This window comes from Eremothecium cymbalariae, chromosome 5, assembly GCF_000235365.1.
Source record: "Eremothecium cymbalariae DBVPG#7215 chromosome 5, complete sequence".
NCBI lineage: Eukaryota > Fungi > Ascomycota > Saccharomycetes > Saccharomycetales > Saccharomycetaceae > Eremothecium > Eremothecium cymbalariae.
In genome coordinates this window covers 195,908-222,064 of record NC_016453.1, presented here as the reverse complement: position 1 = coordinate 222,064, position 26,157 = coordinate 195,908, and the positions used below count along the sequence as shown (strand labels likewise).

The 26,157-nt window shown below is 38.2% G+C and overlaps 9 protein-coding genes and 3 further genes across 9 annotated transcripts; 5 read left to right on the top strand and 7 right to left on the bottom strand.

Annotated features, from left to right (window-relative positions):
• Window positions 1-80: 80 nt before the first annotated feature.
• Window positions 81-866, top strand: PUP2 (proteasome core particle subunit alpha 5; the record flags this gene model as incomplete). Its single annotated transcript, XM_003646652.1, has 1 exon — window positions 81-866. One exon carries the CDS (start codon window positions 81-83, stop codon window positions 864-866), a length of 786 nt encoding a protein of 261 aa, XP_003646700.1.
• A 105-nt stretch (window positions 867-971) lies between these two features.
• GCN5 (histone acetyltransferase GCN5) lies at window positions 972-2,297 on the bottom strand (the record flags this gene model as incomplete). Its single annotated transcript, XM_003646651.1, has 1 exon — window positions 972-2,297. The coding sequence occupies one exon, from the start codon at window positions 2,295-2,297 to the stop codon at window positions 972-974; it is 1,326 nt and encodes a 441-aa protein (XP_003646699.1).
• A 189-nt stretch (window positions 2,298-2,486) lies between these two features.
• Window positions 2,487-4,357, bottom strand: Ecym_5098 (the record flags this gene model as incomplete).
• A 497-nt stretch (window positions 4,358-4,854) lies between these two features.
• On the bottom strand, window positions 4,855-6,384 carry NMD3 (ribosome-binding protein NMD3; the record flags this gene model as incomplete). Its single annotated transcript, XM_003646650.1, has 1 exon — window positions 4,855-6,384. The coding sequence occupies one exon, from the start codon at window positions 6,382-6,384 to the stop codon at window positions 4,855-4,857; it is 1,530 nt and encodes a 509-aa protein (XP_003646698.1).
• A 185-nt stretch (window positions 6,385-6,569) lies between these two features.
• On the bottom strand, window positions 6,570-7,184 carry NOP19 (Nop19p; the record flags this gene model as incomplete). The annotated part of the gene is made up of 1 exon (XM_003646649.1): window positions 6,570-7,184. The coding sequence occupies one exon, from the start codon at window positions 7,182-7,184 to the stop codon at window positions 6,570-6,572; it is 615 nt and encodes a 204-aa protein (XP_003646697.1).
• Window positions 7,185-7,380: 196 nt separating this feature from the next.
• DBP8 (ATP-dependent RNA helicase DBP8) lies at window positions 7,381-8,697 on the bottom strand (the record flags this gene model as incomplete). The annotated part of the gene is made up of 1 exon (XM_003646648.1): window positions 7,381-8,697. One exon carries the CDS (start codon window positions 8,695-8,697, stop codon window positions 7,381-7,383), a length of 1,317 nt encoding a protein of 438 aa, XP_003646696.1.
• A 160-nt stretch (window positions 8,698-8,857) lies between these two features.
• On the bottom strand, window positions 8,858-10,489 carry MTG2 (putative GTPase MTG2; the record flags this gene model as incomplete). Its single annotated transcript, XM_003646647.1, has 1 exon — window positions 8,858-10,489. The coding sequence occupies one exon, from the start codon at window positions 10,487-10,489 to the stop codon at window positions 8,858-8,860; it is 1,632 nt and encodes a 543-aa protein (XP_003646695.1).
• A 252-nt stretch (window positions 10,490-10,741) lies between these two features.
• THP2 (Thp2p) lies at window positions 10,742-11,527 on the bottom strand (the record flags this gene model as incomplete). The annotated part of the gene is made up of 1 exon (XM_003646646.1): window positions 10,742-11,527. One exon carries the CDS (start codon window positions 11,525-11,527, stop codon window positions 10,742-10,744), a length of 786 nt encoding a protein of 261 aa, XP_003646694.1.
• Window positions 11,528-11,706: 179 nt separating this feature from the next.
• On the top strand, window positions 11,707-13,587 carry CDC23 (anaphase promoting complex subunit CDC23; the record flags this gene model as incomplete). The annotated part of the gene is made up of 1 exon (XM_003646645.1): window positions 11,707-13,587. One exon carries the CDS (start codon window positions 11,707-11,709, stop codon window positions 13,585-13,587), a length of 1,881 nt encoding a protein of 626 aa, XP_003646693.1.
• Window positions 13,588-13,837: 250 nt separating this feature from the next.
• Window positions 13,838-21,088, top strand: Ecym_5091 (the record flags this gene model as incomplete).
• A 438-nt stretch (window positions 21,089-21,526) lies between these two features.
• Ecym_5090 lies at window positions 21,527-23,068 on the top strand (the record flags this gene model as incomplete).
• Window positions 23,069-23,274: 206 nt separating this feature from the next.
• CRT10 (Crt10p) lies at window positions 23,275-25,971 on the top strand (the record flags this gene model as incomplete). The annotated part of the gene is made up of 1 exon (XM_003646644.1): window positions 23,275-25,971. The coding sequence occupies one exon, from the start codon at window positions 23,275-23,277 to the stop codon at window positions 25,969-25,971; it is 2,697 nt and encodes an 898-aa protein (XP_003646692.1).
• Between the last annotated feature and the right edge of the window lie 186 nt (window positions 25,972-26,157).

The window sequence follows — 26,157 nt, the reverse complement described above, 5'->3', positions numbered from 1 at the left end:
AGAGGTTAAGCTGCAGCTGTCTAGAATACCACAATAGAGGTCTCCCGGGGGAATCAAACAGTTCAATTATATAGTAGGAGATGTTTTTAACTAGAAGTGAATATGACCGTGGTGTGAGTACGTTTTCTCCTGAAGGTAGGTTGTTTCAAGTAGAATATTCTCTGGAGGCAATTAAATTAGGATCAACGGCTATTGGGATTGCGACCAATGAAGGTGTAGTTCTTGGAGTTGAAAAGCGTGTAACTTCACCGCTTTTGGAGAGTGATTCGATTGAAAAGATCGTTGAAGTGGATAAACACATAGGATGTGCCATGAGCGGGCTTACTGCTGATGCGCGCTCGATGATTGAACATGCTAGAATATCGTCTGTGACACACAATCTGTACTATGATGAAGAAATCAGCGTTGAATCACTAACGCAATCTGTTTGTGATTTGGCTCTTAGGTTTGGAGAGGGTGCATCAGGGGAGGAGCGGTTAATGTCGAGACCGTTTGGTGTCGCTTTATTAATAGCAGGGTACGACAAGGAGGAAGGCTACCAGCTTTATCATGCAGAGCCCTCTGGAACTTTCTACCGTTACAATGCCAAGGCCATTGGGTCTGGTTCAGAGGGTGCACAGTCCGAGCTACAAAATGAATGGTATTCGTCGCTTACTTTAAAGGAGGCAGAATTATTAGTACTAAAGATTTTAAAACAAGTTATGGAGGAGAAATTAGACGAAAATAATGCCCAATTAAGCAGCGTGACAGAGGAACACGGTTTCTCTATCTATCCTGAATCAAAAACAGCGGAAATTATTGAGCAACTAAAGGAAAGGGAATCTCAAGAAAGTCCAGCTGATCAAGACATTGAAATGTCAGGTTAAAATTATTGAGGATTTGGGGAAGAGTTCCGTACAACAACGAGCCTATGCGGACCCATTCTGTAAATTAAAATTTATATCCTCAATAATACATATATATACATGTCTCTAATCTATTAAGTGGGAATACTCCGGAATCTCCTTCATCTTTGCGTTGAAGAACTTCTCTAGTCTATTCGCGTACTTGAAGTAGGATGTATTTTCCCCATTGTAGGCTCGACAATTGCTATAGATTAAGCGGGCATCATATATGAAGTCTTCCATCTTCTCATACCTATTATTTTCCAACTTGACTTCCATAGTGCTCAGATCCATAGGTTCTTTAATAAACTCGTAGTAATCTGGGACTTCATCCTTATTAACGGGTTGCAAAAATGGCCAAGCCGCAGCATGGTTCTGAAGTTCGGTTAATACATTTTGCATAGCTGCATAATGTGGACCTCTCTTAGGCCTTTGTGCCAGTGCATCCATTTCGGGAGTCCAGCCAGCTTCTCTAAGACCGGGCACACTCATAGGGTCGAGTGGTTCAATATTATCAAGATCTTTGAATTGGTCGAGCCCTCGCCTCACCACATGGCTCTGAGATATGGTTCTTATTTTTCTTTGGATGGCAGCTTCCTGGAGCAACAATATCTTGGCTGCATCCAAGTACCTGATCTTGGGTAACATAAAGCACTGCATTAAGGTACCCCCTTCGTAGTCTTTGATGTACCCCATCCACACACTTTTATCCAGGGTAATCTCCTTTGTAAACCCTTGCTTTTTGAAGTAACCTATTGCATAGTTGTCCGCGTACGTTAAGAAGTATTTGATGTTCGTAGTGGCCCGCACGTAATCTTTCAAATGATTCATTAAGTGTGCACCATACCCACGAACCTGTTCAGTGGAACTTATCGCACAAAACACAATCTCCGCAAACTCACCCTTCTCAAATGGTCTATATGTAATACCACCCACAACAGTTAATGGTTTCCGTATCACAGCCATCGAAAGATGCGATCGATCGTATACCAATCTCGCTATGTACTCCTTCGGCATTTTAGGTAGCTGCTTCTGAAAAATATTCTTCAACCCCGTCAATACCATCATATTCTCCTTGGTATTATCATTGTTTACAACACGAAACTCAATCTTCCCCTCTCGTTCTTCAATCACACTTGGCCGCTCTTTGAACTTATATTCAACTCCATCAAACATGAATTTAACAATACCCTTCTTTTCATCCTCTATCTCCTCCTCCATAGGCTGGTCCCCGTCCTCAGCCTCACCTTCTCGCTCCCCTGAATCTCCCTCTCCAGAACTCATCTTTTCATTCTCTTGCTCTATGCGTTCACCATCTTTAACTGAATCAGAATTGTCTCCTTCGGCCCCTTCTATCTTCGCCCTCTTAAAATCCCCTTTCTGATTATTCTTAGTTCTCCATTTAAGAGGCATATCCTCTTTAATCAAACCCGTTCTAAGCTGCTCAACTTTACAATTGAAACTTCAAGTCTCGTACAGATATTTTAGGTTTGGATGCTAAGATCTACAAGTAGAGATGTCTATCCGCTGAACATCATCAACCTGGCTGAACAATTTTATATAATTAAATACGTAAATAGCGATAACTCTAATATAACGATCTTAGGTAATAATGTCAAATTCATCATCGTCTATATTAGCCAAGAGCCTTTCAGTTTCATCTTGGACCTTAGTCAGTCCACTTAAATTTTCTATGAACTTGTTGTTATTCAAGGCTTGTTTCAAAAATTGCCATCCGTCGGCTTTTAACGAGGTGACAACGATCCTACTGCAAGCAGAGCAATGCTTGTACGCTGGTGTACGCAGTTTCATGGTACTAAAATGGTTGAGAAACCCACGCAGTTGATGTGGGACCTCTCCAAGCACGCACTCAGAGTTTTCAGGTGCGTTGTTCTTGTCTTTGTGTTGTAGAACAGACACTGCCAGCTCGACTGCAAGGGCCGATGCGATCAACGCTGCTCCGGGCCTCGTGACGGTGCACATCTGATCGAGAGTTCTGTCGTTCAAGGAGTCGCTTGGGGCTACTACATCATGACAAAAGTAACATCCAAGCCTACTGTCATCGGGTTGTCCGTAATCACCATGCCGCATCACCAGGTAAGAATCAAACCCCAAAGCAGCGTTGATGACCAGCTTGCCCTCGACGTTAGCGAGAACGGTTGGCAACCAACGGGCTTCCCGAGAATCCATCAGTAAGAATATTATGTCATGTTCCTTGATCAAGGAGCTTAGTTTTTCATAATCCTGCCGCTGTTTCTGTTCATTTGTGACAGGATGGCCTATCATGGGGACCTCAAGGTGTACCCCCGATGCTTCTACGAGAGGAAAGATGGCCTTTATTGCATCCGCAGCTGCATGTGCTTTTAATTTACCGTAATCACTAAAATTAAACAGTGATTGTCTCACAGGATTGGAAAACGATACTTTGCTGCTGTCAACAAAAGTTATTTTCCTCACGCCCCATGCTATTAATGATCTTGAAACGGAACAACCAAGTGTACCTGCACCCAGTAACAACGCTTTTGAGCTCTTTATTACTTCAAGATTAATATCAGGCACAATCCTCCATTTCATCAGCTTTAGATTTAAGTCGATTGACTGGTCAGCAAGCTTCATGGAATCAATTATAGAACCCAACTCCGATAATTTTGGTGACAGTAACCCATGCACATTCCTCTCCCAGCCAGTTGCTTTTATTTTAGATTCTTCCGAGATAACGCCCTTAATAGAAAGCTCTAACACGTAGCTCCCTTCAGGCCGTAATAGAACAACTACACAATCATTCTTGTCAGGGTTATGATACTTCCAAATTGTGACAAAATTCTTGACTAGACTAGTAGGGCATAACTCAATGGCACTAGTATCGTGCACTAATAAAGTGTTAAACTTCTCAAGTTCCTGGCGGGTCCCTGTTAAAATTTCTCCTGTCTCAGTATCCAATACACCGCTTAGCTTAACTACATCCTTCATAAATTCTGCATACGGGGAGGTGTCAACTAGCTTCTTCTTGCTGACAAGGTTGATTTCAAGGGTGTCCATTTGGTATGCAGGAACAGCAAACCAGTAGTAAAACTTATATTGCTTCAAATCAGCAAAACAAATCAAAAAAAACCAGCACCATCATCTAAACAACCATTAACACCTGCATCCAACAACTTCGTGGACTGCTCTTGGAGAAACTTAGCTTTATCTAAATCCTTGAATTCCTCGAACGTATTGAAGTTAAAAAACCATCCTGGAAAATTAATGCTCTTTTCATCCCATGAACTTAAATTAAAGCTCTGTGCATTCAAAAATAGATGGGCAATTGAAGCCCTTGATGGGATGTTGGAAAGATCTAAGTTGGCATATAAGGGGAGTCTCTGAGAACTTAGTTTCAAAACGTCAAGTTTTAACTGAGAAAACTCTTCAAAGAATGAAGCTTCAATAAATGACTGTAAAGCAGGCGTAAATTTTAAACTAACTTGATCCATTACACGCTGCTATCTTTACTGACTTTGCTACATTAATATGGATACTGTAATATATCATATATCTACTGCTCAGATTTTGTTTAAGGGAGACTTGGATTCAATTTTCGTTACCCGGTGAAAGGCAGGTTAGTCAGAGGGTAGTTGGATCACGGTTAAATACTTCATAGTATTACTTGTTTGAATGTCAATATAGAGTTCTATTGATAGTTCAGCTGTATCTATAGTTTTAAGAATATATTGATGGATTTGGGCTGGGCACAAGGCATCTTATATTTTGTATTTGGAATGTTTACTTTTATGTGCAAAAGATCATAACAAATTATCCGATCTATGGGGTTGCGCGGTAAAATGGTTTTAAAATGGTATAACGAATTTTAAATAACCGTCATTAAATAGTATTAACATTCTAACTCACTCTGGAATTTAAAAAATATATGCTATTAAAAAGGGCAACCTATAATAAACACTATGGCAAAATTTACGTATGATATCTATCCTTATTCAGCGGTGGTTAAATCGTCCAATGTCATCTCGTCCAACTCATCCAACAATTCATCAATATTTATCTGTGGAGCGTCCTCATCTTCACTGTCTGCCATTTCTTCCTCCTGAACAGGCTTCTGATTCTTATAAAGGTTGATGGTCTGTCTCATTTCTTCGTCTTCTTCTAACTCTTGCAAGAATAGCTCGTAGTCTCTTTCAGCACGCTCCATATCAACCTTTTGTTGTCTAGAGTAATCATTGGAGGCATCGATATCCTTGTGCTCCTTAGCCATTCTCTTTAGCTTCCAGTGTCTATTCTTGCGAGTCTTCCTAATATATTGCTTCTTGACTAATACGATATCTGGAATCCTGTCAAAGTTCAATGAGTCAAACAAATCTGAGTTGTAATTAGAGTTCGCAATAAAATAACCCATAACGCTGTCACCAGGATGACAAATAGCACCCAAGTGTGATCTAACATAGTATGTTTGGTCATTAACACCCATGTCGGAGGCTCTTGCGACGGTGATGTCGGCCAAAACTCGTTTACCATTCACGTACCCCGTTGGCTCTACCTCCAACACGATAAATTCGATAAGTTGGGAAACATCAGCTAGAGACATAAAAGGATTACGCCAATAAACCGAAGCCGTTAGTTCTGCAGTCTGCAGTGTTTGAGGATCCAAGAACTGGAGCGCATTGGTTACCTTTGAACAAATGACAAACTGTGAAATGTTGCCCATAGACTTGGCCAATTTCTTTGGCAAAACCACCAAATCATCCCTACAAATAGGAACGATTTCAACTGAGTACGAAAATTTATAAGTAGAGGCACCTGTGTGGGTATCTTGAGATATTAGTTCTTCCGATTTCTTAGTCTTCACTGGAACAACAGAGTTCAAAAAGTCAAGCATTTTCACTGCATGGTTTTTTTGACTATAATAAAAGTCTAGACCATCCTTTGCTTCGGAAATGGAAACAGTATCAACATGCGCGTTGTGCTTTAGAATAAGTTGTTCCAAGTAGAGAAAGGTCCTCTTATGTGGAACTTTCTGTCTGATTTGAATGTTGGCCCTCCAAGTATTAGCCGTGTATGATCTGGCACAGTCAGGACATTGCATCGCAACCACAATATATTCCACCTCAAATGTTTGCTGAATAATAGTATTTGCCATGGCTTCACCCTGAACCGTAAGCTTTATCCTGATACGTCTTGAGTGTGGTTCTGTCCATATGAAAGAAGCGTCCACAAGCCTAACCTTGTTTAAACCTTTTAGTCGACGCAAACACAAGGCCAAAAGTTCCCGAGACTCCAACTCAGCTCTAATCCATTGACCTGGTGGCTGCAAAAATCTTTCACAGTTTCTGCAGAAGGACACGTTCGCTTCTCTTGGAATACCTTCCGTGATATCCACTGTAAGTTTAATACAGTCATAGCACATTACTAAACCTGTTGATCCATCCATTGGGACACCACAGTTGCAGCACAAAACAGTTGCAGCCTTGTGCTGCATATGATTTTCATCTAAAGGTGTATAATTCATGATTCAACACTAACCTAAATCTTGCACTTCACCTATATTTCACCTGTAGTTTAACGGTTTGTATGGTTTCTGATCATTTGTTGGTTTGAAGAGATGAGTTATTTGAAAACTTTTTCATAACCACATTGAATCTCTAAAAAAAGAAAGGTGACCGAAAGGTATTGAAGACGATGGGAAATAATACATTACCAGTAAATTAGAATAGACAGATGCTTAAAGTAGGAATTGTTGAGGATTCCATTACTTCTTCTTCTTATTAGGAAATAACAGGCTAAACTTTTTTTTGTTGTTTTCTGGATTACTTGGTCGTCGTCGTCGTCACTGTCAGAACGTTGAACGCTGTTTAAGTTTTCTGATGATGCTTCTACTTGTTGATGCAATTGAGAAATTCTATCTTTAGCTTGTGCTCTTTTACTATTTCTCATCTTATGCTTCAGAGCTACCATTGCCTTCGTGTCTTCCTTCTGGATTCTATATATATCATTTCTCTCTTGACCATTTTGCTTCTGCTTCTTCTTGGCTAATGTGCTCAGCTTCTTATTACCTTTAATAAATTCGCCAACTGTTTGAATATCTTGAGTATTTCCACTCTCATGCCCGTCTTTCACACCCAATCCGGATCCTATTTGAACGACGGGCAATCTAAAGAAGGCTTCTCTGGAACCTAAAAGCTCTTCAGATTGTTTATTAGGCGTATCGTTATCAAACCAACTCAGCACTTTCGAAAAATCTTTATTAAAGGCTTCCTGTAGCCTAGTTTGCAATTCTTGCTTTTCCTTTAGTTCTTTAGCCTTAGACATTTACACACTCTTCACTGAATTAACTTGGTGATGTTTACAACATATTTGAGATAGTGTTGAATATTCTTTTTTTTTATAAGTTCATGTTGACATTAAAAATAGCGAGCTACTACGTTTACATACAATGTGATAACATGCAGTTAAGAATACTCAACCTATGAAATAATTTTTTTCATATTAATATATAATATGTCAATTATTTATTCTTAGTCTCTAAGGCTTTGTTAGCCCTTTTAATACCACCTTTATTACGTTGTTGCTTCCGTTTTTCACCGAAACCTTCTTTATCCATGGCCATTAGACTTTCTCTTTTAGCAACAGTGACCTTTGTCAATGCTTTCCGAATCACAGCTGTGTCTCCTACTTTGGTAAACTCATCCATCTTCTTATTTATTCTACTTTCAATAGCTTTAATCCTAGAAACGTCCTTTGGAGACACGAAGGATAAAGACTCACCGCTTCTTCCTGCACGAGCAGTACGGCCTACTCTGTGAATATAGGTGTCAGGATTTGCTGGTATGTCGTAATTTAAAACTAACTGCACTGCTGGGATATCTAAGCCTCTAGAAGCAACATCTGTTGCAATTAAAATCCTTGCTGCATTAGCTCTGAATCTTTGCAAGGAATTGGTTCTTTCTTTTTGAGGCAGTTGAGAATGCAGTGAGGTTACTCTCACGTCTAGTAGTCTTAAAGTTCTTCTTAGAATTTCTGCTGAAACTGTCCGATTCACAAAGACGATGACAGTTTTATCGTTGTATTCTTCGCTACTCAAAATTTGATAGAGGTATGCTTCTTTTACATGCTCTGGAACCAGTAGATATTCTGTTTTCAAAGCCTTTGGGATAGCTAAGCAGTCTAGGTCTTCTACCTGAAATGAAAACACTGGTGGTTTTCCTTCTACTCGTGGAGCCTCTTTCAAGGCCTTGACCTGGTCTGTAATTGTAGCTGTGAATAGTAAATTCTGCCGTTTCTCTTTTGGAGGCAATACACTGAGGCAAGTTGCCAAGTCCTTGCCAAATGTATTTGTGAGCAAGATATCAGCTTCATCAAGAACCAAATATTTTACTCTCCTCAATCCTCCAATAGTATCCTCTCCGCTATGCATAATATGGTGAGCTAACCTGCCAGGGGTGGCAATAATAAAATGGGGCCTTCTCTGCAGTTCAAGGGCTTGTTTAACAATATCATCTCCACCAACAACGAGTGCAACTTTTATATTCATAATGCTTCCCAGGGCAGTAAACTGTTCTGCAATTTGCATTGCTAGTTCTCTGGTAGGAGTCAATACGACACCAAACATCCCACTTGGGTCTGCAGACCAATTCGACAACATAGGGGCAGCAAATGCAATTGTTTTACCTGAACCAGTTTTTGCTCCACCTATGCAATCACAACCTTTCAATATTTCTGGAATGCATGCCTTCTGAACAATGGTAGGCTGAGTTATCTTCATGGAATGCAGAGCTTCGACCAACCATTTGGAGAGCCCCAGGGATTTAAAGTCATTGTACATTAAACTCATTGCAGGTCGAATAATTCTCTATAGGCTAGATATATTTTAATATGTACAAGAATTAGTAGGTTATATGTTGTGAGCTCATCGTATCAAAATTTTTCAAAAAAGGAAAGCGCAACTTTACGTCGATGAGACGAAAATCAAGATAATGGCTATCTTACAACTTACCAGCACACTTGGCCATTTTTTCTAATAAGATATCAATGTTTTCTCCATTCAAGGCAGAAATCGGTATCACATCCCAATTCTGCGCTTTGCAGAACTGTTCAATTCTTAGGTATTTCGTTAAGGATATTGTTGGTTTATCAGAGTCAATGTCTGCCTTATTACATACAACTAAGATATTCTTCGAGACCACCTTTTCCATGCCACCAAGTTCCCCAATTAGTGTATGCAAATCATCAATTGGAGATTCTTTTTCTAAACTAATGACGAAAACCCAACCGTTTGAACGTTCTATATGCCGTAAGAATTCAAGACCCAATCCTTTATCTATAGAGGCATCTTTAATTATACCTGGGATATCGGCGACGGTAAAACTAGGCTTATCTATTCCTAGACTAACAGTACCAATAGTCGGATGCATTGTAGTGAACTCCCAATGGCCTACTCTAGGCCTGGCATTAGAAATTTGATTCAATATAGTAGACTTACCGGCATTTGGTAAACCAACTAATCCTAAATCAGCTAAAGCCTTCAGTTCAAAAAGAAAACATTGTTCTATACCAGCACGTCCAGATTTTGCAAACCTAGGGTTCCTTATTAGGTTGGTTAAAAAGTGCATGTTACCTAAACCACCTGCACCACCTTTTAAGAGACAGATCGGTTTTTCTGTGGGCTTGTACAAATCAAGACCAAATAAAGGAAAGCTGTCATTTTCTAGTTCTTGTGTTATGATTTCGAGGTCGTGATTTGTTACCTTCTTGTTCAGTGCAATAAACCAATCCTTTTCAAGGTGGTAGTCTTCATCTTTACCTTTGAATAACCAACCGCTTCCAGGCTCATACGAATTCCTAAATAACTGAATTTTCCTTGGTATCCTATCCAGTTCATACATACCTCTGCATTGCATTGTTACCATGTTACTGTTGAGAATATTTCTTAAAGAATCTCCTTGATTGGAACGTACCTTCTTATCTATGAATTTACGAACAACAGTAGGATCCATACACCATTTTACTACAGTACCCACTGGTACTGTAAGTAGGATATCACGACCATTAGCACCATCCAGTTGCCCAGCTGCACCACTTTTACCGTCATCAGCAATATATGTGTTTTTTAGTTTTGCCAATGTATTTATTCCTGGCACGGCTTGAATATACACACTACCCCCATTCCCACCATCACCACCATCAGGAGGACCTATTGATCTTCCTGCATCTCTGAAAAACGATACCATACCATTACCACCATTACCACTCCTGCATTTAACGATTTTCAGATCAACAAAGTTAGATTGCTGGATTTTACGATTCTTGTTTCTTTGAAGGTATTCCACAGACGTAAAGTTGCTTAGAGGCGACTTTACAATGATATATGTTGATTCTTGTGATTTAGAAGCTATTTTATATTTAAATCCCCCGGGACCTTCCAAAAATTTGGAATCTTTATCTTCTTGTATAGCATTCTGGTCCACCTCATCTCTTACTCGCTTTGATTCATATCGTGCTTTATCTAAGTTTTGTAGCCATTGCTCATTTTCAGCAGCTTTAGGACTATTAACCGGAGCATCAGAGATACAACGTAACAACCTCCTATTAGAACTGAGAATATATCTGGCTAACATCTTGTTTGTACTATCTGTGTAGATGATATTTATCTCTATATCTTCTGAAGAAAGCTTCCTATAACGAAAGCTTATCCCAGATGTATGGGTTTATTTCAGATATCTTCGGGTATGTCAACTATACAATGGTATTCAATGTATATATTATATTAGACTTCAAAACTTGACCATTTGAAGAATAAAAGTGTCAAGATATTATTCAATCTTTATTCCCAGCAGACAGTTGATGGTCTTTTCCACGGAAGATAAACTTTAGCCCATAACAACGTCCTCATTTTGTTCGCCAGGCAAGGAGGCCTTCACAGTTTCCATAGTCTGCAACAGCTTTCTAAGAGAGGCAGGACTATCACCAAATAGAATATTTTCTAGATGTTCCCATTTCTGGCTCCATGCTGCTACCAATTTTGTTAACTCCTTTAGGCTGTCCGCCAATAAGTACTTGTTTTCCAACAGATACTTCGCCCTAGACGATTTAATATTCTCAAAATACTGCATCAACTTGGATCTTAAATTTCGGATATCCTCTATATCAGCACCGTATGCATCATATTCCTCTAACACAGGGGCTAATTCTCGAGGGTAATGTTCTTTATTCACAGCAATATTTTCCGTATCTTCTTGATTTACCAATGGATAGCACATATCAACTGCCAATGCATTCAAAAGCTTCAAATGCTTTAACCAAGCTATGTGCAGCTGCCTTACCTCCTTTAAATAATTGAATAAATTGTCCCCACTCGATATGTCAGTGGGTGTTGCTTTTAACCTGCTTTTTGCAATGTCAGAGGCAGGACCAATTTTTATTTTAGTATTATACGTCTCTATGCAGTTTGTATTATTAACCCTTAAATTTATCAACGACTTGAATAGTCGTGACCTCTCATCACTAAGGCTTTTCAACAACTTTACCTTCTCTTCATCGCTCAAGTTCTCATCGACAAGACCATCCAATATATCCAATATTTCCTGTACCTTATTGTAGTTTTCATCAAGGTACCCTTGTTGCACATTCAGCAAATCCATATACCGTGTACTCATTGCATATACAAATCAATAATATATCACTCTCTCCTACCTTGTCGTTTTGAGGTCGAAATACTGTGTAGGTTGTTTTGAACTAGAAATTAGTTTGTCATTACCTGCTGTGTAATTTTTTGTGTTAAAAATCGAACTCACAACATGGAGATGACTGAATGGAATGCCATAACAACACATAAATGACCAAGACCATTATTATGGAGCCATTCATAGAGATTAGAAATAGGTTGAGGAAGTCTAGTCAAGATTTATCTCAATTGAAATTGTTTCAAAGTGCAAGATGGTCCTCAGAAGCATTGATTGGGATGTGCGAGATCTCGTCCCATCAAGAAGAGAGCAAGGATTTCGAAGATGAATCTCCCCTGAGAAATAGGAATTTAATCTCCAGTTCGAATTTATTTACTGAGAATAATATAAGGAATGCGGATTATATGGATGAAAAACAATATGACCTGTTTCTATTAGCTTCGAATTTATTTGATTGTAAGGAGTTTGACAGATGTGCATACTTTCTACGTAACGAAAAGCATCCTAAGTTGAAGTTCTTCAGGCTCTACAGTAGGTTTATGTCGTGGGATAAGAAGACACAGGAGTCAAGTGCAGATGTTTTGACGAAACCTGCAGATATTTCCCAAAAGGATCCTGCGGCAGGCACGAATGTAGATGACTGGATAGACGAGCGTAATCCAGATGCCAGGAGGGGTGCCAACATCCAGTCGCAAATGGTAGTTGATTTGGGTACTGGGGAGAAAATTAGCATAAATCTGATATCCAGAGAGTTGGAAATATATTTACTGGAACAATCCACGGAGGTTACATCCAAGCAAGGAGTTGGATATGCGTTGTTGTACTACTTGCGGGGAATTTTAGAGAAGAAGGAAGGGCTAGCCAGTGAAGCCATTAAGTCTCTAGTGAAATCCTTAGAACTATATCCTTATAACTGGACCTGCTGGTGCGAATTAGCAACATGTATTACGCGTACTGATGAGTCTCTATTGCTCGTGAAGCATTTGCGTGATATATTTCCACTGGATGACGAAAAGGATTGTAATTCTTTGATGTTAAGGTTTTTTAAAATATTCATATTTAAAGATTTTGGTGGGGATTTTGATCATTTTATGGATGAGCTGGATTATTTAATGAGTATATTCCCCAATTTCTCCTTTTTAAAATCTGAACTTGCCTTGTTGAATTATCACTATATGGATTATGTTAATGCAGAATTAATTTTCGACGAAATTGTTAAACAAGACCCATACAGGTTAGATGACTTGGACACTTACTCGAATATCCTATACGTTATACAGAAGCCCCATAAGTTAGCTTATTTGTCTCAATTTGCCGCTGATGTTGATGCCTATAGACCAGAAACCTGCTGCATTATTGCTAATTACTTCAGTGCTAAACAACAACATGAGAAGGCTATCATGTACTTCCGTAGGGCGCTCACGTTAAATAAATCATGTACAAATGCCTGGACATTAATGGGTCATGAATTCGTCGAGACGAAAAACTCTCATGCAGCCATAGAGTGTTATAGAAGGGCTGTAGACATCAATCCGTGCGATTTCAAAGCATGGTATGGGTTAGGACAGGCATACGAAGTGTTAGACAGGCATCTGTACGCATTGTATTATTTGCAAAAGGCTTGTTCTTTAAAGCCATTGGATAAAAGAATGTGGCAAGCTCTTGCAAACTGCTACGACAAACTGGATAGACCAAATCAGGCAATCAAATGTTTCCAGAGAGCTTCACAATTATCAAACGATCAAGATATCACTATCTTATATTATTTAGCCACCCTGCACGAACGTGTGCAAGACCCAATATCTTGCAAAAATTATATGTTAAAATGTATTGAAGTCGAAGAAGCAAACCAAGGCATTGTATTAGATGAATGTGCCAAAGCCAGGTTGTGGTTGGCAAGACATGAAGTCAAGCACAGAAATTTCCCTGCTGCTTACAATTACGCCAGTGGTGTGACACATGGCACATCACAAGAAATAGAGGCTGCAAGAGTGATAGCTAGAGAGTGTAGGAAAAGGATGGAATATCAATAGTGCAGATGGACGTAAATATAGAACGACTTTATAATAATAATTCATTTATGTTTATCAAGAAAGCGCGGTGTTTGGATGTTAATGGTAGTTCGATTTTGAGAGCTAAAGTTTTATATTTTTGATTTTATTTAAGCTTTAAATTTTCCAGACATCATCAACCAAGCATAACGCAACTCGTCACTGTTGATTGTGAGTAGAGGGTTGAGGGTTATATTCCATCTATTATTCTCAAGAAATTTATCATACGATTATGAGTGGACTACCTCCACCTCCTCCACCACCTCCTGGATTTAGAGGAAGAAATGTTAATAATAACAATGCAGAGAATAGAGATTCGCTACCACCACCCCCCCCACACCCACCTCATGCAAATTCATCCGCTAATGCTTCTTATATACCAGGGCAACCACTGCCACCACCACCACCGCCGCCACCACCTCCTCCACCGCCGCCACCTTCACTGCTAGCTGGTGGAGAAGCTCCAAAGAAACTTAGAGTTCACAATCTAAGCTTTGATGCTCTCAATAAGGAAAAATTATCCAAGAGAGATTTGCTGCATATAAAGAAGGATTGGATTTCTTTACAAAACCGAAGGTTTGGTAATAGATCTAAAGATAAAAAGCGTTTTGGAGGCAGGAAAGGCGGTGTTGTTCAAGCACAAAAAGTAGATTTACCTCCGGAACACCTGAGGAGAATAATGTCTGATCATACAGATATGACATCTAAGAGATTTAACTATGACAAGAAAGCCTTTTTAGGAGCTTTAAAATATATGCCGCATGCAGTCTTGAAGCTGCTAGAAAATATGCCTCAACCATGGGAACAATCTAAAGAAGTCAAAGTTTTGTATCACAATACCGGGGCAATTACCTTTGTTTATGAAACTCCTCGAGTAATTGAACCTGTGTATACTGCCCAATGGTCAGCAATGTGGATTGCAATGCGAAGGGAAAAAAGAGATCGTAAACATTTTAAGAGAATGAGGTTCCCCCCTTTTGATGATGATGAGCCACCCCTCTCTTTTGAAGAACACGTTCAAGATGTTGAGCCACCCGATGCAATTTTGCTTGAATTGGATGATGATGATGATAAACATGTTAAAGATTGGATTTATGAAGGCAAGCCGTTATTAAATGATAGAAAAATGGTTAACGGATCCTCTTATACCAAATGGAATCTGAATAGTGCCATAATGTCTAACCTATTCAGACTTTCTACACCATTACTAAGTGATGTGATAGATAAAAATTACTATTATTTATTTGACAAGAAATCATTTATGACTGCGAAGGCATTGAATAACGCTATTCCAGGTGGTCCGAAATTTGAGCCTCTGTACCCTAATGAGGAAGAAGAAGATTACAATGAGTTCAACTCTATCGATAGAATAATATTTCGTGTACCTATACGCACAGAGTATAAAATCGCATTCCCCCAGTTATACAATTCAAGAACTAGATCAGTAGAAGTCTGCTGGTATCATGATCCAATTAATTGTTTGGCAAAAAATGATGAGAATGTGGAATCCTCCGCTTTTTCATTTGATGATTCTTTTAGCCCGATAGTTGTTGATGGATTGAGACATATTGAAACCCAATTTGAATCTAAGAATACACACGAATCTTTCTGCCTCCCTGAAGATTTTACTGCATTGCTGGAAAGTGTTGACCTTGAACCTACTGGTACGAAAGAAGCTATTGCTCTATATCATGCACCATATCCTTTCAACAGAAGATCTGGAAGGATGGTACGAGCGCAAGATGTCACATTAGTGAAGAAATGGTATTTACAACATTCTGACGAAGAACATCCAATTAAAGTAAGAATCTCACATCAAAAATTACTGAAAAATTATGTGTTGAATGAATTGAAGAAGTCACCACCTTCTTCTCAAAAGAAAATTAAATTACTCAAGACTTTAAAAAATACCAAATATTTTCAATTAACTACCATTGATTGGGTAGAGGCTGGTTTACAAATTTGCAGGCAAGGTTTCAATATGCTTAATCTTTTAATCCATCGTAAAGGTTTGACTTATTTACATCTCGACTACAACTTTAATTTAAAACCTACTAAGACTTTAACTACAAAGGAGCGTAAGAAATCTCGATTTGGGAATGCTTTTCATTTAATGAGGGAAATATTGAAGATTGTCAAACTTTTGGTTGATGCTCACGTTCAGTATAGACTAGGAAATGTTGATGCATTTCAACTTTCAGATGGTATTTATTATATTTTAAATCACTTGGGCCAATTAACAGGGATTTATCGATACAAATATAAAGTTATGCATCAAATTCGCGCTTGCAAAGATTTAAAACATATTGTTTACTACAGATTCAATAAGGTTATCGGCAAAGGGCCGGGGTGCGGCTTTTGGCAACCAGCATGGAGGGTTTGGATATTCTTCATGAGAGGGATCATCCCGTTATTGGAGCGATGGTTATCCAATCTGCTCACCCGTCAATTTGAGGGCCGTTCTAAAGAAATCGTTAAAACAACCACCAAACAAAGAGCTGATGCCCATTATGATTTGGAACTCAGGGCTTCAGTTATGAATGACATTTTAGATATGATTCCAGAGGGCATCAAACAGAACAAAGCGCATACTATTCTTCAGCATTTAAGTGAAGCCTGGAGGTGTTGGAAAGCAAACATTCCGTGGGATGTTCCGGGCATGCCATTACCAATCAAAAACATCATCGAAAGATATGTAAAAGCCAAAGCAGATGGTTGGATCTCTTCTGCTCATTATAATCGTGAAAGAATCAAATCCGGTGTACATGTGGAGAAGACTGTTGTACGGAAGAACTTGGGAAGATTGACCAGATTATGGATAAAAAATGAACAAGAGCGTCAACAAAGGATTGAAAAAAATGGTCCTGAGATAACTCCAACTGAAGCAACCACCGTTTTTAAAACTATGGTTGATTGGTTAGATTCGAGAAACTTTGCTCCTATTCCATTTCCACCTCTAACGTATAAGAATGATACAAAAATTCTAGTTCTAGCACTAGAAAACTTAAAAGATGCATACGTTTCTAAAGTTCGGTTGAATGCTTCAGAACGTGAAGAACTTGCATTAATCGAAGAGGCTTATGACAACCCACATGATACATTGAATAGAATCAAAAAATATCTACTTACTCAGCGTGTTTTCAAATCTGTGGAACTATCAATGCTTGATAACTATCAATATATTACCCCAGTATATACAGTTGACCCTCTTGAGAAGATTACTGATGCATATTTAGATCAATATTTATGGTATGAGGCAGACAAAAGACAATTATTTCCCAATTGGGTCAAGCCGGGTGATGCAGAAATTGCTCCATTACTTGTCTACAAGTGGTGCCAAGGTATCAACAATATCCATGAGGTATGGGATGTATCAAAAGGACAATCTACTGTCATGTTACAAACTTCATTAGATGGTCTTGCAGAAAAAATGGATTTCACACTGGTCAACAGATTGCTGAGACTCATAATGGATCCAAATATTGCTGATTATATTACGTCCAAAAATAATATAAATCTTACCTTTAAAGATATGAGCCACGTAAACAAATATGGTTTGGTTCGTGGTTTACAATTTGCCTCATTTGTCTATCAATATTATGGGTTAGTGATTGATTTGCTGATTTTAGGTCCAAATAGAGCGCATGAATTAGCTGGTTCACCAACTTCTCCGAATGACTTCTTGCAATACAAGAACTTAAATACTGAGGTAAAGAATCCAATCAAACTTTATTCACGTTACATTGATAAAATACATATCTATTCCATTTTGAAGAACATGAAGCCGATGAAATAGTTGATGATTATCTGTCTGAGAATCCTGACCCAAATTTTGAAAATGCAGTTGGGTATAATAATAAGAAAGTGCTGGCCCAGAGATGCTCGCATGCGATTAATTCGTCAGGATGTAAATCTAGGTCGTGCAGTATTTTGGGAAATTGAGGGTCGTGTTCCAAGTTCATTTACGAATATCATGTGGGATAAGACATTTTCGTCTGTTTACAGCAAAAATAATCCTAACTTATTGTTTTCACTCTGCGGATTTGAGGTTCGAATTTTGCCCAAGACGAGAATGGGTGAAATAATATCTTCTGCTGAGAGTGTGTGGGATTTGACTGACAGAGTAACCATGGAAAGGACCGCAAAGGCATATCTAAAGGTAGCTGATGATGAGATAGATAAATTTGAAAGTCGTATTAGGGGCATACTGTTATCATCGGGATCCACAACTTTCACTAAAATTGCTGCTAAATGGAATACAGCTTTAATTGGATTATTCACTTATTTCAGAGAAGCTGTGGTATCTACAAATCGTTTACTTGATGTTTTGGTGAAGTGTGAAACCAGAATTCAGAATCGTGTGAAATTAGGTCTAAATTCTAAAATGCCCACACGCTTTCCACCTGCTGTGTTTTATACTCCTAAGGAACTAGGGGGGTTGGGCATGTTGAGTGCATCTCATATATTGATTCCTGCCTCAGACTTGACCTGGTCGAAACAGACTGACACTGGTGTAACCCATTTCCGTGCAGGCATGACACACGAGGATGAAAAAATGATTCCAACAATATTCCGATACATTACCACCTGGGAGAACGAATTTTTAGATTCTCAAAGAGTTTGGGCAGATTACGTAGCTAAACGGAAGGAAGCAATACGGGAAAACCGTCGTTTAGCTTTTGAAGAATTAGAGGGGTCTTGGGATAGAGGCATACCTAGAATTAGCACTTTATTCCAAAAGGACCGTCATACTTTAGCATACGATAAAGGACATCGTGTACGTCGTGAATTTAAACAATTTTCCTTAGAACGCAGTAATTCTTTTTGGTGGACAAATGGTCGTCATGATGGGAAATTGTGGAATTTGAATGCCTATCGGACAGATGTGATCCAGGTATTAGGAGGCATTGAGACAATTTTGGAACACACCTTATTTAAAGGTACAGGTTTTAGTTCATGGGAAGGTTTATTTTGGGAAAAAGCATCTGGTTTTGAAGATTCTATGCAGTTTAAAAGATTGACTCATGCCCAAAGGACCGGTTTGAGTCAAATTCCAAATCGTCGGTTCACCTTATGGTGGTCACCGACAATTAATAGAGCCAATGTTTACGTTGGGTTCTTAGTGCAACTTGACCTTACTGGGATTTTCCTTCATGGTAAAATACCTACGCTAAAGATCTCCTTAATCCAAATTTTCCGTGCCCATTTGTGGCAGAAGATACATGAAAGTGTTGTTTTTGACATATGCCAAATTTTAGATGGTGAAATGGATGTTTTACAGATCGAATCTGTCACTAAAGAAGCAATACATCCCAGAAAATCATATAAAATGAACTCTTCCGCTGCAGATATAACATTTTCGAGTGTTTATAAATGGGAACTTTCTAAGCCATCCTTATTACACCAAACAAACGATAATTTTGATTCTGCTGTAACCAATAAAATGTGGATAGATGTGCAATTAAGGTACGGTGATTACGACTCTCATGATATTTCGCGGTATGTTCGTGCCAAATTTTTGGACTATAGTACCGATAATATCAGCATGTATCCTTCTCCAACTGGCATTATGATTGGTATAGATCTTGCCTACAATATGTATGACGCCTACGGAAATTGGTTCGCTGGTTTAAAATCGTTGCTACAAAACAGTATGCGTACCATTATGAAAGCGAATCCCTCATTATATGTATTGCGTGAAAGAATACGGAAAGGATTACAAATATACCAATCTCAAACACAAGAACCGTTTTTAAACTCAACTAACTACGCGGAGTTGTTTAATGATGACATAAAATTGTTTGTTGATGATACTAATGTTTATCGTGTCAGTGTGCATAAAACTTATGAAGGTAATGTTGCAACTAAACCTATAAATGGTTGCATCTTTATTTTGAATCCAAAAACTGGTCAGCTGTATTTGAAAATTATTCATACATCAGTTTGGTCGGGCCAAAAGCGTTTAAGTCAATTAGCTAAGTGGAAGACTGCAGAAGAAATGACGGCTTTGGTGAAATCTCTACCTAAAGAGGAGCAGCCAAAACAGATAATTGTAACAAGGAAAGCTATTATGGATCCTTTAGAAGTACACATGCTTGATTTTCCCAATATTAGCATCAGACCAACAGAATTACGGTTACCGTTTTCAGCTTCCCTTATGATCGAAAAGTTAAATGATGTTGTAATGAAGGCAACAGAACCTCAAATGGTTTTATTTAACATATTTGATGATTGGTTAGAAAGATTTTCTTCATTTACTGCATTTTCCAGGCTTATTTTATTATTAAGGGCATTGAAAGTCAATGAAGAGAAGGCCAAAATGATATTAAAGGCCGATCCTACTATTCCAATTAAGGAGCATCATTTGTGGCCATCATTTACAGATGCTCAGTGGGTTGATATTGAGTTAAAGATGCGTGATTTAATCTTTTCAGAACACGCAAAAAAATATAATGTCGATATTACTTTATTGACCCAAAATGAGATTAAAGATATCATATTAGGTCAAAATATTAAAGCACCTTCTGTTCGGAGACAGCAGATGTCTGACTTGGAAGCCTCTAAAGAAACTGCTCAAAATGAAGATGAATCTGGTGCAACTACGGCTTCTAAGTTTAAGAGTATTAACGCACACGGAGAAGAAATCACTGTAGTAGCATCAACGAACTACGAAAACCAGGTTTTTAGTTCTAATAACGAGTGGCGTAAACGTGCTGTTGCTAGCTCTCTGTTGTATCTTCGTCTGAACAACATTTACGTTTCTTCGGAGGAGTTTGTTGAAGAAAAAACCATATTTGTCTTGCCAAGGAATCTATTGAAGAAGTTTGTCGGAATATCTGATGTAAAAACCCAAATAGCTGGTATCTGTTATGGTAAATCACCTTCAGAACATCCAAATATCAAGGAAATAAAGACAATTGTTATGTGCCCCCAACTGGGTAGCAGTCAGAATGTTCAGTTGAGTAAACTCCCAAAAACTTCTAAATATTTAGAAGGATTAGAGTTGTTAGGCTGGATGCACACCCAAGATGGAGACAATAAATACATGATGCCGTCTGAAGTCACTACACATTCCCAGCATTTTGCAGATATCAAGCCCGATGCTGTAGATTTGAGGGTCGCATTGGTACCCGGTGCTATTTCTCTATCGGCATTCAGTTTGAACAACGAAGGTTATCAATGGGGTATGAATAATAAAGACATATTTGACCCATCTCCAGAAGGATTTGATTCGTCTTTCAGCGAAAATGCTCAGTTGTTATTATCTGAGCGTATTATGGGTACCTTTTTAGTCCCCAGTTCTGATATCTGGAATTACGCATTTATGGGTGCAGGCTTTAATTCACAATTGCCTTATGATCTGAAGTTGGACATTCCTATTGAATTCTATAACGAGCTACATCGTGCTCCTCATTTCATGCAATTTACAGAGTTCGCTGACTCTGGAGATTTAGAACCCAACCAGCAAGATGTTTTCGCATAAAATTTTACTGTATATAGGTAGTATTCAGGGCAATTTATATATATTACCAGTAATTTTTGAACAAGCGATTGTTTGCCAGTTCTTCAGGAACAAGCTTTAAACCTGCATTGTTCATAAAAGGCAGTAGTAAAAAGCTAAATAGTGTAGTATAACAAATATCATCAATGCAAAGGCTCCTTTAAATAATGTCTATATATCAGTCAGTTGTTACTATTAGAGTACAACTTTTACTGACGATGACTCTGCTGTTGTTCACGTGCTAGACATTTATATCAATATTTGGAACTTTTGCTTGTTTAATCAAGAAAACTACTCGAGACATCATCGAACAATTAGCTAAAGTAACACATAAAAGGTTGAGAGGACGTAAATATTATCAAAAGCACTGGGGTGTGAGCTCCATCATTCTATAATAAACATCCTCCAAAGATCTTAATTATGCAGACTTCGGTTTCGACCAAGCTGGCATCCAAGATGCAAGAGTTGATGCGGTCAGTTTTAGAAAAGAAGAGGCAGGAGGAAATAAGAGAGCAGAAATTGGTGCTAGCTCAAAGTTACATCTTAGATCTTATTCGGCTTGGGTGCAACTTCCATGAATTGAAGGAAAGAGGTAACCTTAATGAAGATTTTTTAGAAGAGATCTTCAAGTCATTGAATTTGCCTGTCAAAAAAGGACTCAGTTCAGTAGTCCCAACTCCTGTAGTCTCACAAGAGTCCGCAAACGTTCAAAAAAAGGCTCTTAAGCACCATAATGAAAAATTTCAGCCAGATAAGGACTTAAAAGTTCCCAACAATGGCGTATGCATTGGAGATGAGAGAACACCATCACATAAACCCGAATGGTTGAACGCCTTGGTGGTTAATTTGACCGACAGCGATTCTGAAGAGGAAAATGTAGCTGCAGCAGAAAGGTCTATGGACCCCTTTGAGTACCGTCCAACAATCCAGTTAAATGACGTCCCTGCTTCATCTTTGGAAGGTTTGAAAACGGTATATTCTCAAGAAACTATCAAGACGAATGCAGAGTCCAAAATTATAACAGAAATTTCTAGGGTATTAATGAGATTCAAGTTCGAGTTACACAGGGTCAAATCATCACTGAATGATAACTCTAGAAAGCTTAGTAAAAGTGAGCAAGTTTTGCTACTGGAAAAGAAATTTGAGTTCATAAGCCATATTGAATCTTTTTACAATTCATTAGGACTTTCGGATGGTTCTCACAGATCCTTTGAAGATAATGTTAACTTTAAAACTCTCAGGTCTTAGAACGGAAATTTAACTTATGGTAAACCATCCACCTCTTGAAACATATCCAGATAATACCAAGAAACCAAGACGAGAACCTTTTGGTTACCAATGGGAGGAATGTGGGACTGTCACTGCCCTTAATCATACTAAGACTGCGTTGCCTGGACTTAGAGATAGAAATAATATACAAGAACGAGGAATTATGATTCACATTCAGATTTTAAAACTATAAACCAAAAAATTTGCAGCATGGAAAACTTGCATCATCTATCATCAGTACCACTTACAGCATCATTACAACACGACATCAAGTCGGCAAAGGATAATTGGAGATCAACCACACCACATAAAGACGTTTGCCACGGTGGTTACACATTAAACGACGATAAAGAAACTAGCACTGAAGCATACCATTCTTCAACATCGAATGGATCCACTCAAAGTGAAAAATCTATTCAACGAAATGTAGAAACATCTGCACAGAAATCCTCCACCGATTATGATTCAACAGAAATTAATGAAGAGCCCAGTATGGAGCTCCTAGAGAACAGCTTTGTTCGAATCAAAAAGATGGAGGTCCAAAACTTTACTCCATATTATTCTTTACGACCATCCAATTCATATAAAGTAGTAGATCAAAGCGGTAACACCAATGAAGGTATGCTGTGTCCCACTGAGATTTTGCATGGAGATTGTAAAGATCCCAAGTGTCCTCATAGCCACCTCTCATAAAGTACTTATTCTCTAGTCTCAACACATCCTACTATTGACAATATTTAGTCGATCAAATAAAGCTAAGCCAGATGCATTTTTTCAGTTTTTATTAAAAATTTGATTAATCAGGGGAAGCTCAAATTTAAGATGTTTAACACATCGAATATATTGTATCACCACGACTGAAGCCATTATAATAGCACTTATAGTTCAGACCATAAGGTATGAGTGAACTACCTTTAGAGGACAGTTTAGCTTTTAAAAGGTATTTAACTTCACGAGGTTATGTGCTAGAAAAATATAAAAAGTCCTATATGGAATATGAGCCAAGAATGAAGTCCAAACTGAACATTAAAGATAAACTTGAAGACAAATTTCCTGCTAGATGGGAATGCTCAGTTGATGGACATATTAATCTGAAACACCTAAAAATACAAGATAAACTGCAATTTTCGGAATCTTTCAAGTCTACGGAGCTTTCGTACCGTGACCGCAACTTTATTGACTCAATAAAAAGTTCCGGATCCTACGCAGAGCCAGTTTGGGGTTCCAATGGGAAGTACTTGAATCCTGCAGATACTTTGTTGCCAGAATGGGAGAGGCTTAAGATTCAGGAAAATGTTACGTCATTTCGAATGTTCCAATCAGTATACCGGCATGGCTTTGATAATAATTTGATTTGTATTAGCCAAAACAGAATGTTGTTCATTGCCTGTGGTTATGAATTTCTAGTGATTGATTTATTACGATCTGAGTTTTCGACTAAGTTTAATACAAACGAACTGAGGTTCAATCTGCTGGACTCGTCATTAATGTACAATCCAATTCCACTGTCTGCGTTAAACTTTTTTGGACATGTTGTGAGAGATTATAGGGTTCATTTCATTAAGGCCTGCCAATTTTACAATGAAGAATATGTGGCCATGTGTTGTGAAAATGGCTACATTATGATGTTTTTAGTGGATGAATTCATAAATTATGATATGAATGAGGACGAGAATCGTTTTAACAGGCCAGTAATGAAGCCTAAATATATATTAGAAGCCCAGGGCTCCTGCTGGTCTTTTGATATATATGATGACGATCCCAATGTTAAATACATTGCTGCTGGCCACAATGAGGGTAGTGAACCTACGGGAATAACATTATTTGCACATTCAACGGGTATGAATCGTTTTACAAGCACAGAGGTGTACATTGAACATAACGTACCTTATGTATCGTTTGTCAAGAATGTGAAGCCCAGTGATCACATTGCTCTAGCATATGCGTCTATCTTTGGAACTATAGGCACTATAATACTGCAAAGGTTTATTTACACAAAACACAAGGAATATAAACAAGGCAGTTCAAGAATACCTTGGGAATATAATGATGAACAGAACTTCCCTAACAGCTGCTGGACCATTATACCTGTGAAGAAGTCAGACTTCCATCAAGTTGGACAATATGAATATCTTTCAAATAATTTTAACAATGTTCACAAGAAAATAGAGCTTGGTTTGATTTACCAGGATAGTTTATTGCTTTCATGTTGCCCAATGAAACCAAGCGAATCCAGTGTTTTGGGAATTGGTGCTGATATGGCTCAAATTCTTGTTCCTACAAGCCAGCTTCAATTACTTAATGGTTATCAGTGTTTGGGCCGCTGGGTTGAGTTTAAATTCACCTGCGCAAACCTTTTAAATGGATCTGGCTGCTTAGTTCCTTACCAAGAGGCCATGATTAAAAATAGTTGTATGTCTTACAATGAAGAAGATAGTTGTTTCTATTTCATTCCTAAATCTGAACTACCTTTAGGTGACGAGAAATTAGAAACTGGGTTAAAGGAAGCTGGTTATAGGATTAATCCTGAGTTCGTGATATCCCATAAAAAGTTAGACCCAGCTGACGTGAATGATTTATTTAATTTTCAACCACTGGAAGCACCTATTACCTCATTTGCATCTTTCCAACTGTCATTTGACGAAGATGTTAAGGAAAAAAGTCCAGGTGACTGCGAATCAATATTGCAATGTGTACATGGCGCAAGTGAATCTTTTGACCATGCAAGAGGTGAACGAAAATACCCTGACAATACTTTCAAACATAAACATTACGTCAAAGTTACTAGAAAATGGATGACAGACGACTCAATATTTTTCCCGAACTTGGACGAAAGGCCGAATAACTCTGCAATATGTGATTTAGATTCTGTTATGGATCGCAGTTCACTTGATTCATTATCCCACTCTTCAACTCATGAGGCGAGTACAAGCCCACAGAGTGAAGTTGGGTCTATCAGTTCAAAAGAATTTACAGATATCTCATTGACCAATCATATCGAGAAGCTTTATAGATTATACTCAAACCTTAAAAAGAATACAAGACATAATCTAGACGGTCCACAATTTGAAAGCCCAGTTTGTCAGGAACATTTATTTCTTGTCACTACAAACACGAGGGTATACTTAGTACATTCGGATCCTATGATTATAAAGGCAATGACATTAAATGATATTTTCCCAACAAGTGATGTTACTACATGTCACCCAGCAATAGAAGATTTGAATCGTATCTCTATCACCTGCTATATACGGGAACTATCCTGCTTTGTTGTGGCTTCTCAAATGGGATTAATATCGATCTTGAGACTAACGCAACATGATGGCTTGTATTCTTTTAGACAAGAATATATTTTAGGCTGGGAACATATCCCACCTAATAAGAGAGATTCTATGTGTATGTCACATTATACTGTACTTGGATTAGAGGGTTCGAATTCATCCTGTGGCTACTGTAACACCGCATTCCCATATTACCAGATCGAGGGTATGGACTATATATATGTTGCAGATGATCCAATAAATAGCGTCGAAGAGTATGTAGTGTTGTATATATGGTACCGAGATAATTTGGCAAGATATATTATCAAGAAATAATATATGTAATTCCACTGAGTGCATATTAATTATTAAATCATCGGTATATCCCCTAGAACAATGATTGATTTATGGATTGCATTTAAATTGATATGGAAGTTGCAATATGTTATTTTGAAATATAATTTATACCGCAATAACTAAAACTCATGAGAGGAGTTAGAATAAATCTGGCTAATGCCAGAA